Below are 12870 nucleotides of genomic sequence, written 5' to 3'. Positions count from 1 at the left end.
TGCTATAGACCAGCAGTCCTCAAATGGCGGCCCGCAGGCCACTTCCGGACCGCCAGCAGGTGTCATCTGGCCTGCGAGACATTTGGGAAACAAGATGGAAATTAAAAAAAATATATTAATTTTTACCCTCTTAGGTGTTTAAAATACAAATTTTCACTCATTTATCATGATTTTTCTATAGTTATAGCAAGGAAAGGTCGTACTACTATGCAATAAATGAGTTAGGTATGGTACATTGAACTCTCTTTAGAGCAGGGAGGAGCATCGTAAAAAGACGCACTGTGTGTCACGTACGGCAGACTGCTTCATCACCTCAACTCTGCAAACATGCTGCCCAAAAAGAGGCTGATACAGACTGCATGACTTTTAAGACTGAAGGAGAAGTATTTATTGTCTAATTTAATATTGATTATTCTATTGAAGATGAAGAATTTAACCACCGTGCACAGCTGCACAGACTCTCATTGAGTCCAGCCCTTCTCGCACCTCTGATAGGTTTTCTGCATCTCAGGCCTTAACAAATGTCAGAGGTTGTCTCTCAGGATAGCAAACACTTTCCCTGCATAATTGTCCGTCGGCTCCAAACACAGACATTGTATCTCGCTTTGGTGATTCAGCTCAATGTCGGCCTGATCAAATCCCTCATTATAAAGAATCTGTAATGCCAAACCAATATCAACTACATTTATTTACATACAATTTAATTTTGTGTCAACAAGATGTGCAATTATGGTCTCGATCATTAACGTTTAAACGGGACATAGTTTATAAATCCTATGTAGGTCTTGTAAAAAAATTGTAAAAATTACTCTCATAACAATAAAACAAACTGTTTATAAATGAAAATGTATTCCTAACCTGGACACAGGCTGTACATTAGGGATCAGCATTTTTGGTCTTGGTGCAGCACTGACAGACATAATTACACACGGAGATGCGCTACTTCATGATGCAGGGATGTCAGGGGAATTCAGAGAGAACGGACATGCATTATAATGTCTGGTGAGGCTCAGACATATGCTTTTAAGTCAAGTTTTCACTCAGTAGGTGAGGTGAAGACTCTCTTTCTGGACTCTGCACTCATCCTAGGTCGGGTGAAATAATCTAAGGGTCTGATCAGATATTGTTGACAACAGGTTGCCATTTTAAAGCCATAAACATCATGCTGAATAAATGTTTCTACTTAATATTCCAGTCTTGTAAATTTAGCATCAGTGGGTCTTAAAAACGTTAAAAATGCAAAAAAAATTGCCACCTGATACAAGGACAGCATGACTGACCTGTTTAGATTACTTGCAAATAAATCCTCTGTCTAAAGTGTAGCTAATTAAGCCATACTGTGTGTGGGTATATATATATACCCACACACAGTATGGCTATATATATATATATATATATATATATATGAACATTGAAGAAATCATGTCTGGCCCTCAGCTTTCTGTCCTTGAAAAACGTTGGCCCCGAGGAAAAACTAATTGAGGACCCCTGCTATAGACATACTCTATGTCATGTTTTCGCTGCAATCTGTAGCCTTTGTAACGACTCGACACTAACTCTCAGCAGAAACACAGGGAGAGTTATGCACCAATATACCTACGCCTTAACCAGTACATAACCACCTAAATGTTGGTCATGAGATAAGGAGGAAGACTCAAAGAGTAACACCAGTAAACTGCTCGGTTTTTACACCAACAATCACCTGGTTTGACCTGTTAATCTCAAATGACCTTTAACCCTCTGAGACACCACGGACACAGGTTATTTAAAGTTAAATACCTCTTGAACCATAAATCGTAGCCATTTACTTTTTTTCTCTGATAGCCTTCCATTTTATGGTTGTAAGGATGCTATCCTTACCATCGTAGCTTTTGAGGCTTTTCTAGTGAGCCTGGAACTTGGGTGACTTTCCGGGGTCTATAAAGAATAAATCCACACCAGTTATTCCAACGTAGAACATCTTTTTATTCATTTTTTAATCCATTCAATTGTTTCTGCCACTACCGGCTTTCCACCATATTGTTTTGTAACGAGGGCTTTGACAACCACTGACAGGCTGTTCCATCCTTGCATCATGCCAAACAGTGTAGGTCTATTCACACTTAGAGGCTGGAGGAGAAGGCCTGAGTAGCTCATAATGATGAGGAAGAGAGATTGAGAGCCTGTTATGTTGCCCTCTGAGTCACTGCAGAGGAACTGCTTTGAATAACGGCTCATAATAAGCCAATATAAAAAAAGTTTAAGAACTTCTTTGTAAATATGTGAAAATGTTAACATGATGATTTTTTTCACTTTCTGGTCCCCAAGAGATGGGAGAACAAGTTTGTGCAAAAGAAGTCTTTGTCATTATTGTTGGCTGTGTGTCACACATAAGAATTGATCTTAATTTCTGTTTAGTTTTTCTTTTGTCTCCATTGACCCACAACTTTTTAATCAACTTACATTACTGCAGCACACATATTCTCAAGGTCCATTTTGTTTAAAAAAAAAAAAAAAAAAAAAAAAAAAAAGATGGTCAGAGCTTGATCGTACACCATAGGGTTGTTTTATAAGCTTTTAAAGACCATAGGTCTAAGTCTAGCCTAGAGCTCAGAGGGTGAAAGAAAAGAAAGTGCATTATTACGATTAAAAATCAGTTAATTTCAGCTGACAAACATTTGTCTATGGCAAAGAGTTTACAGTTGCCACAATAATAAAAGCCTGACTCAACAACCTGATTGTGGATGCAGTTTGTTGAAACACATCCATCTGGCGTGCCAGGTTTCTTGATACCAGGGTTGCGAGCCCACTCAGGGCTTGCCCACCTCACTGGATGAAAAAACAGCTGAAAAAAACGAGCAATGGTATTTGCAGGAGGCTAAGGCTTCTTATTTATTCTATACTATGAACAAAAGAAGAAATTATTCTTCTGTGGTATCAAACAGAGCTGCTACTCAGCAGCCGAGCTGTATAAAATAGATGTTCTCTCAAACACTTCACCTGGTGTGGCCAGCCAGGCTAAAAAAAAGAGCAGTGGTGTAAATTGCTGCATTGTGTCAGGTTGCAGTGTGGTTTCGTGGATTAAAAATAATGAGGGTGACTGTTTGGACACACGTCAGATGGCGGCTCATGTTTTGGGCTAAAGTCTGTTGCCCCAGCATTAACAACAACAGGTCAGAAATATACACCAAAAGAAGCCATACAACAGGCTAAGGCAGCACTCCAACATTCTGACCATGTTGGCCATGTTCAGCAAGGACAAGGAGGGCTGAGACAGACCCTTGTGAAACAAGGCAATCCCATCAGAAAGTTGGTGGTTCTGGAAGTTCAGCATCAGGAGGAGGCTGAAGATGTGCTGAGGCTGTCTCACCAGGCCTGACAGGGGCAGTGTGTGAAATGGAAAAAGGAAGATCAGCTGGAAGGATTGTTAAGTAGAATCAGCTTAATACTTAGAGCAACATATTGCATCCTTCCTGCGCTCAAAAATTTCAACTAGTGGCTGGGTGAAGCTCTTTCATATACCCCTTGTGCTCAGCTCAAGCCATCCTCAGGTACGTAAGTTGTTCTCAAGGCAGGTACACTTGGAGGCAAAACATAAGGGAGACATCAGGGACGGCTGAACACTGCAGCCAGAAGCTTTGGATAAGGAGAAAAGACCCCAGCTGGAGCCTGAAAGGGAGGGACTTGGACCAGGTCTGATTAGCCTTAGCAGAGAGTGTCTTGTGAAAAAAAAGGCCAAAAAACCCAATGACTGAGAAACCCAACAAATATGTCCAATTTTCTAAGTGCATTGATGGTAATAACTTACTTTAACATGTTTTTTGTCTAGTCTCTTTCCTGAATCATATAGTATATGTTTCATCAAATGAATTAGAATTGTTGAAAGTTCAGAAATCTGAGTCAGGATTTCTCATAAAGGCGGCGATGGTGTCCCAAGGATAGGCCGGTGTAGAGGCGCTGTGTTCGTTAAAGGTCTCAACTAATCTCAAATCTTAAAACAAGATTAGTCTCGCGTATTGTGTCATCTAATGAGCTCTTTAGTTTTAATTGCAGTTCAAAGTAAGGTGCCTTATTCTAGATCCGCTGATGAGCATTACAGCCAACCAGCACACAATGAGGGTAATGTGATTCTGACCCAATCCCATCAGACGTCTGTAAAGCATAGGTATAAAAGCCAATGTCAGGGTTGAAGCACCAGTTGGGATCTCCTTTTGTTTGTCCACAATTTAGAAGGCCTTTCATTCACAGTAATAGTGAAGAAAAACCAACCAATATGTGGAACGACACAGGTACCACAGGTGCAAAACTGTATTCCAGTAAAGGACCACTAAAATCAGTTGCAACCATATTTTACTATTTATGGTCTTTCCATGATTTAAATCTGTTGATTTAAGGCATTTTTTAATCAAATTTTGAAACTTTATTATTATTATTTTAATTCCAAATACACAAAATTTATGTGTGACATGTTATATTATTTGAAAAAATCCACTGTTGATTTCTTTAAAAAGTAGTTTTTATCATTTCATGCAAGCAAGAACACCTTCCATCACAACTAACTAATAAATCCTGTAAAGCTCATTTATATGCTGTAAAATATTACCCTACTGGATATTGGTCATCTCATTTATTTGATTAGGAAGCATCATTTTATTAAAAATATCTGACTTGCAGGATTATTCATAATAATTTGTCTCGGAGCATTTCACTGCTAAAGTTTTCTTGGACAACCATTTGAATAATTAGGAATCTATTTTTAAATTTATATCATTAATCAAAGTGGAAAAGGTTGGCTGAGTGTTTTGTCATTACAACTTTACAAAATAGTCTTAATGTCAAAAGAACACAGATTATTTTACACTGTTGAACACAATTTATTAAGTGCTTTGTCTACACTATGTGCACAAAAAGACTCTGCCACAGCTGTTAATACAGTTAAATTTGGGTGTTTCAATCAGCCACAAGTGTTTGAAATTAAGCACCTAGTATGTAGTTATTATTGTTGTTGCTGAAGTATTAACAAAAGTGTACAAATTTACAAATGCGCAGGTAAACCTTCAAATGTGTGCACAAATCCACAAATGTGTTTTAAGATCTGCAAATGTGTGCAGATTTGCACATTTGTACAAAGATCCACAAGTGTGTGCACTAATTTGCAAAATCTGTAGACCATTTTTTTTTTTACTTTTTTTGCTTCAGGTTGTCAAAAACCTCACAAGCCATCAGTTACAACGGAAACCTGGCTCTCGATTGGCTGTCATATGCACGTGACTTTTGCAACACTTCTGATGCGCATGATCCGCAAATGTGTACTTGGATCCATAAGGGTAAGAGCTGGGTCTGTTGCCCTTATGGATCCAGCGCAGGCTCACAGGCAAGGCTGCCTTCCTCATTGCATAAGCATCACACAGAAGGCAGCGGTTTAGACTTAATAAAGGCTCTATATAAAGTCAACCTGAAAGGAGAAATGCTATCATATTATACTGTTATTATTCATATTTTAAGTGAAAGGCTGGTGGTGCACAGGTCAAACCTCAAAGCTCAACTTAATATATAGTTTAGCTGAGCCAATGAATAGAAAGTTTCTCTGTCTGACGGAGTATATTTTTTATTAAATAGTGGATCCCTCCTTGCTGTACACTGGAGATGGAGACATCACACTGGCAGCGTTTTGTGCTCCAGGTGCAGGATCAACGCATTACAAAGAGCCAGGTGACTCTGAGGTCCCGAATTTCAGAGTTTTCTCTGGTAGCCCACAGCAGAAATGTAGCTATTGGGGTGCAGGTGGCCTAGTGGTTAAAGGCGCGCCCCATGTATGTGGACGGCCCGGGTTCAAATCAGGCCTGAGGCCCTTATTGCATGTCTCTCCCCCGCTCTTGTCCCTGTTTCTGACTCTATCCACTGTCCTCATCTATCAAATAAAGGCACAAAAATGCCCAAAAATAAATCTTTAAAAAAAAAAAAAAGAAATGTAGCTATCAATGAAGTTTTTATGTTGGGATTCTTTTACTCACGGGACTGCAGAGTGATTTTCTGTTTAAGGATGGCTGATGGAACCATCGGCATGATGTCAGAGCAAATAATCCAAATATTGAGATGACTATTTGGTGCAAACTGTCATGGACTGAAATTAATATTTCACTGGGTCGGTATTTTTGATCTCACATTGAAGCAAATTTTCAAGATCTGCATATTTCCTGGCCTGAGTGATTAAATTTCTGAGCAGCACATAAGAGTCACCAGCGAAAAAAATAAATAAATAAATAAAACAAATTTTCCAGACTCTGCTGGAATCAAACCCTGTACTGTGTGATCCTATGGTCATGTCACTGCCGCTTAGCCATCCCATCTGCTCATAACTTAAGGTGTCTTAATGTTATGTAAATGTATCAGTATTGTTCTGTGCCATTTAGCATATCTGTTCAAGAACGGCTCTCTTTCCCTTCATATGTTATTAATATAAATATAAATGCTACAGACCACAGTCGATCTTTTTGCTCACATCACCTGGCTCATACAGCATCACAATGGTAATTTCTGTTTGAAAATACGGTTTACGATATTTCATTTCTGCTGGATATTCCAGTCAACTGTTTATAGCAATACTTAGAAATTCTGGGTAAATTCTACAAATTTTCAGAGATAATTGAATGTGTGAGTGTTTTTGAGTGCAATGGACTAGAATCATTGAGTTTTGGTCATGACCGCAAGGTATGCTGTAACAATCTTCTTGTGTAATTCCTGTCTTGTCTAATTAAATTGAGAAGGTGGACATAAAAATGTGGAAAGGTTCTGGAGTTTATGTTAAAAGCATCCTTATGAAACTTTGTGTTTTTATCTCTGTCCATCTCCCAGAGCCCAGCCTAGAGCCATCAAGGTATTTTTTTTGAGGACGTACTCGGTAAGTAACTCAATTGGAAATTATGCAGGCTGCAAGTATTTATCTATTTTAATTTCATTTTTATTTTTTAATAACTGTGTACATTGACATTTACATATTATGTGGTATTATTCATTCTAAACAGTTTGAATTATTTTATTTTGAAATCAAATGTCTAACTGAATGTGTCCTCTGTTTCTTTCTCTTAGGATCTCACTGATAAGGTAGAGGTAACCTTTGATGAGGTGTAGGGAGGCTCACCTGGACAACCTGCCCCATATAGTACCTGCTGGCTGTTTGAATGGACTGATGTGTGCCCTGTGCCTGAACTATCCAATCATGAAAAGACTTTCTTCTTTATTCGAAGGTAAAACCCTCAAACTGTAAAAACCTTAAACTGTTTAGATCTCAGGACTCACTGTCAGGAATTATTTTGGTACAATTTGAAGCTCATGACTCAGGATCATTAGAGATGTAAATATTTGTGTAATATTATGTGAAAGCTCACCTAAAACACAAAACTACTTACATATTTCAGAAGTGTACTGCCACTGTAATGTTAACATATTGATTGTCAATTTCTCTAATATCTAAGTAAATGGAATTTATTTTATTAAAACAGCAAAGGCTTTTTAAATTTCATCAACTTTAAAGCTGACGACATAACATTCTTTAAGTGTGTAATGTATTTTTATGTGAAAACTGGATTAAATTTAATAAGAAGAACAATGCACACTCTTTTTTTTTAATTAAGTAAAAAGTGTAGCTCTGTGAGGATTTAAAGTTATTTTATTCAGGTAATTCAACACAAGTTTTCATTTTCCATTACCAACTTTTATAGGGCAACTGGTTTACTAGTAACCTGACACGCCAGATGGATTTGTTTCACACATCCATCTGGGAAAGCTTCAATAGGAAACATTTGAGAAAAGGCAGAGGCTTTGAAAAATCCTCAGAGTATGATTGGGTGAACGTTCTGTCTGTCACATCTCTACGGGCCAATCAGAGCAATAAAGCATGTGACGTAGCCACTAGCAAGCTGTTACTACTAAGCAGCTACTAAGGAATAACACGAAACATGCCGACTATAGACATGTAAGTACTCAACTTTTGTCGTTTTTTAAAGGAAACAACTCACTGCTGTTCTTTGATCTTCCTTTAACGAAGAAATGTGGTCAAGTTCTGATAAAACTGGCGCTTTAGCAGCATTCACGCTAATCTCTTCCTCCATAACTGCACCAGCTCTTGCTGCTGCTTGTTTATGTCACGACTCTGCTGCGCCTGAAAGTACTGCCCCTCGTAGCTGATTGGTCCTGTCACTTTTTAACCAGGCCCAAACGGTTCAGATGGGAGCTTTGCAAGATGGATTCGCCAGTGAAAAACAAAGAAACAGGTGTATGCATCTGCTTTGCAAAGTTAGTTTACTAGAATTTATTAAGTAAACTCTTCCTGTCACGGTGTAGGTGCCAGAACCTTGGAACGTGCAGGACACTGCTACAAGCCGGATTCATACCAGGGCCGACAGTGTACATCAAGCGTACCTTAAACCACTGGGCCACCAGCGCCCCTACATTTACTTTTGAAAGGGAGATCAAAGAACAGCAGAGAGCTTCTCTTGGTATAAGGTATGATTGTGCTCTTCCCACAACTGGCCTGATCATGAGTTTGATATAGTTTAGAGCAGGGTTTAGTTGTACAGCAAGATGGTATACCATGCCTGCCGCTGTAGCGATTAGCTTGTTGGTAGGCTGCAGTGGCAGTTTTATCAGAACTGGACAGCATTTCTTTATTAATTGAAGAGCTAAGAACCACACTGAAAGCTTTTCTTGGCATAAAAAAATGCAAGGAGAATGGTGCTCTTCATGAGACTGCAACCTCTAGTAGCAGAGTTTTTTACTGCACACTCCTACATAACAGAGGTATCTGGGTTTATGGTAAGGTACAGCTGTATCATTTAAGGCGGGGGTGTCAAACTCAAGGCCCGGGGGCCAAATCTGGCCCGTGGTACAGTTAAACTCGGTCCACAAAATCATATCATGTTTTTTTTAACAAAACTGGCCCAGTGGTGTAAGGCCTGCAGATTTCCTCCAGTATAAAAATGTAAACTTAACCCGGATGACTCAAAATATCCTTGTTAAGTCATAGAAGTTGTGGAAAGTAAAGAGTACAAATAATTAGAAAAATGTGGCAAACAAAATCATTTGCGTTTTCATGTCATATATTCAATTTTTAGTCTCACTGTTATGACCTTAGCTTATGTTGTGGCTTTTAGTTTAATATTTTGACCTTTCTATTCACAATTTTGACTTTTTATCATTTTTGACCTTTGAGATTCACAATTTTAAAATCTAGGTCATATTTTGACCTTTTAAACTCCTAACTCTGACTTTTATGCCCATATTTTGACCTTTTAGATTCACAAGTTAAAAATATAACTCATATTCTTATCTTTAAAACTCATGATGTTGACTTTTATGTCATGTTTTGACTCTTAAAACTCATGGTTTCAACTTTTTCTCTCATGCAGTTTCCTTTTCAAAACATTTTGACTTTCAATTTGTGTTTTGCCCATTTGAACAAATCAGTTTGACTTTTTATCTCAGATTTTGAGCCTTTAAACTTATAATTTTGACTTCTTCTTCTATCTCAAAATCATTTATCGTCATTGAAATTTATTCCCCCTGTTATTTATTGCTGGTGAAAATGAGGATGACAGTTTATGGTTAAATGTTGACCCTGTTAGGCCCTCAGGTTTGACCTCAATTCAGAATCCGGCCCCTGCTGTGATTGAGTTTGACACCCCTGATTAAAAGCCTTCAGATCTAGTCTCATACTGAAGCGTTAAATCAGTGTGAATGGTTGAAACTTTTGGGGTGAAATGTAGGTAGTGATTTCTCAATGAAGTGGTGGCGATGGGTCCTGAGGTTAGACCAGTTGAGAAACACTGTGTTCGCGAGAGGTCTAACAACTTATCTCTATTGTAATAGAGTAAACAGATTTCCGCTTTCAAACAAGATTAGTAGAGCATATTGTGTCATCTAATGAGCTCTTGGTTTTAATTGCAGTTCAGAGTAAGGTTCTTTATTCCAGATCTGCTGATGAGCATCACTGGCAACCAGTGCCCACAGTAGAGGTAATGTGATTCTGATCTAATCCCATCAGACATCTATGAAGCATAGGTATAAAAGCTTAAGTGAGAGCTGAGGCACCAGTCAGCGAAGGAGGTGACAAGAGAGGCCAACTGGTGGGACCTCCTATAAACACAGAATGGCTGAAGAGTGGGGAAAAGCATCTTTTGCTGCCAGGAGGCACTATGAAGACTCAACAAGAGGAAGTGTCTTCGTGTACACAAATTCAAACAATACCAGAGGTACGGTATTTAATTTTTATCCATCAGTCATTTTGTTGGAGTTTCAACAATAGCGATAATGAAAAAAAAAAAAACTGCAAATAACTGGACTGACAACTGTATAACCCAAAACAGCTGCAAATTGTTTTCCAATGGCTACTGTTAATTACAACCACATTATATTTTTTAATAGTTATTCCAGTCTTTTTTTGTCAAAAGAAGTTGATTTTATAGAAATGTACCTATGTATGAATTCAAAGTACACAGGATGTATACTTGGGGTGACATAAATGATTCAAAAAATATACAGCTGAGTCCATTTAAGAAGAATTTTGCCTGTTGTTTAAAACAAGAAGGAAAACATATAAATAATCACACATCACAAAATCAGTAGAGCTCACTGGTTTGCTGGAAAAAAAAGTTATTTCAAGGATTCTATAAAAAATACATGGCTTACAATATAATCCAACAGCCTGCCTCCAAACTTTTTACAGCTACTGAAGTCAACTCAGAGTCAAGCTGATTAATCATGTTTTTATGTAAGATAATAAGAGATGGAAAAAAAGGCATCAGTTCAAATTATTTTTTATTGTTTGACAGAGATGATATCTGATTCATGTAATCTCACTTAAGATTTTGCTTCTAGACTTAACAAAATAGACAACACTGACTTTTGAGGAAAAAAATCTTTATTCTAAAACATTATTTACATCATTGAACTCTTTCTTTTTTGTTTTACCTTTCCCTCAGATCCCTTTGAGGGTCCCAATTACCACATTGCTCCACGATGGGTGTATAACCTGGCAACACTTTGGATGTTGATGGTGGTGGTCGTCTCATCTTTCACCAATGGTCTCGTCATAGTGGCCACAGCAAAGTTTAAGAAACTCCGCCATCCTCTGAACTGGATCTTGGTCAATCTTGCAGTTGCAGATCTTGGAGAGACACTTATTGCCAGCACCATCAGTGTATGCAACCAGATTTTTGGGTACTTCATTCTCGGACATCCAATGTGCATGCTTGAGGGCTTCACTGTTGCAACTTGTGGTAAGTGGAAAGAGTTTCTAGGTTTGATTAAAACGATTTTGGACACTATTTTTAGAGATATATATGATCAGGCTGTGAGTTCACCATTGTAACTGAGTCTTCTGTTCTCTTGCACAGGTATTGTAGGTCTCTGGTCTTTGACTGTAATCTCCTGGGAAAGATGGTTTGTTGTGTGTAAACCTTTTGGAAATATCAAGTTTGATGCCAAATTGGCCACAATTGGAATCGTGTTTACCTGGGTTTGGTCAGCAGGGTGGTGTGCTCCCCCACTCTTTGGATGGAGCAGGTAAACAATGCTCTATTTTTAACTTCCAAATCCAGACATTGTCAGAAAAAGTTGTTAACCTTTCTATTTTTCTTTAATCAGGTACTGGCCTCATGGACTGAAGACTTCCTGTGGACCTGATGTATTCAGTGGAAGAGATGACCTTGGAACCCAGTCCTTCATGATTGCACTTATGATCACATGTTGTTTTATTCCCCTGGGGATTATTGTCTTTTGCTACCTTGCTGTCTTGATGGCTATACGTGCTGTAAGACATTTTAACTGCAGTCCTATACTTGTCATTCATTTGACCCCAGCCTGGTCGAGTCCAACACTGTGTTGATTTGTTGATTACAGGTCGCCATGCAGCAGAAGGAATCAGAGTCAACCCAGAAAGCTGAGAAAGAAGTATCCAGGATGGTGGTTGTCATGATCTTTGCATACTGTTTCTGCTGGGGACCTTACACCTACATGGCTTGCTATGCTGCAGCTTACCCTGGTTATGCTTTCCATCCTCTGGCTGCATCCATGCCTGCATATTTCGCCAAGAGCGCCACCATCTACAACCCAATTATATATGTCTTCATGAACCGGCAGGTGGGCAGAACACCAACACATTAGTAACCAAATGTCTTATTCCGTTTTAGTGTATATGTTCATCCTTCTGTGTCTTTCAGTTCCGTGAATGCATCATGAAGCTTTTTGGCAAAGAAGTGGATGAAAGCTCTGAAGTCTCATCATCATCAAAGACAGAGGTGTCCTCTGTGGCTCCTGCATAAACCTCCATGCTCTCCCTTTTGGAAGAAACTGAGAACCATTGTCATTTGTACAGTAAATATTGATTGCACCTATTTTCTTTGTATCCATTTTTTTTAGCAAAATTGTAGGTTTCTTGCAAAGAAAAAAGAAAAAAAACAAGTAAATAAAAGCAAAGCATGTTGACAAAGACTTCCATTGCAATGTTATTGTGTGGTTCTAAAAAATATACACAAACACAAAAAATAAAATGAATGGTAGCGACCAACCCAGCAGACTATAACTTCTGCACATGGGGCGAGACCAGACCACAAGGTTAATTAGCATCCTAGATGCTTTTAAAGAGTCCTGTTGCTTTTCCCCATTGTTATTTTAATTCAAGGTCTCAAATGTTAGTACAGTATTAACAGTGAGATGAAAGCTCACTTAAATTCACAGATGTTTTCCAAATTCCAACTTTAAAAAACACTAATTGTAAAGCTAACTTGGCCTAACCTAGCCTTTCTGAATTCACTCCTGAAAATGGAAGATTAATGTGTTAATGTCTTTCGACAGCAGCTTCTTCACTCTGATGGTCTGCTTCTCTAAAAATGT

The 12870-nt window shown here is 38.4% G+C and overlaps 1 protein-coding gene across 1 annotated transcript; it reads left to right on the top strand.

Annotated features, from left to right (window-relative positions):
• The first annotated feature begins 10126 nt into the window (after positions 1-10126).
• On the top strand, positions 10127-12299 carry LOC121506715 (red-sensitive opsin-like). The gene is made up of 6 exons (XM_041782567.1): positions 10127-10229; positions 10959-11255; positions 11373-11541; positions 11623-11788; positions 11878-12117; positions 12198-12299. The coding sequence occupies exons 1-6, from the start codon at positions 10127-10129 to the stop codon at positions 12297-12299; spliced, it is 1077 nt and encodes a 358-aa protein (XP_041638501.1).
• The last annotated feature ends 571 nt before the right edge of the window (positions 12300-12870 follow it).

The sequence above is a fragment of the Cheilinus undulatus genome, linkage group 3 (assembly GCF_018320785.1).
Source record: "Cheilinus undulatus linkage group 3, ASM1832078v1, whole genome shotgun sequence".
NCBI classification, from domain to species: domain Eukaryota; kingdom Metazoa; phylum Chordata; class Actinopteri; order Labriformes; family Labridae; genus Cheilinus; species Cheilinus undulatus.
The sequence above is the reverse complement of the archived record's forward strand: the minus strand, read 5'-3'. Positions and strand labels throughout refer to the sequence as shown.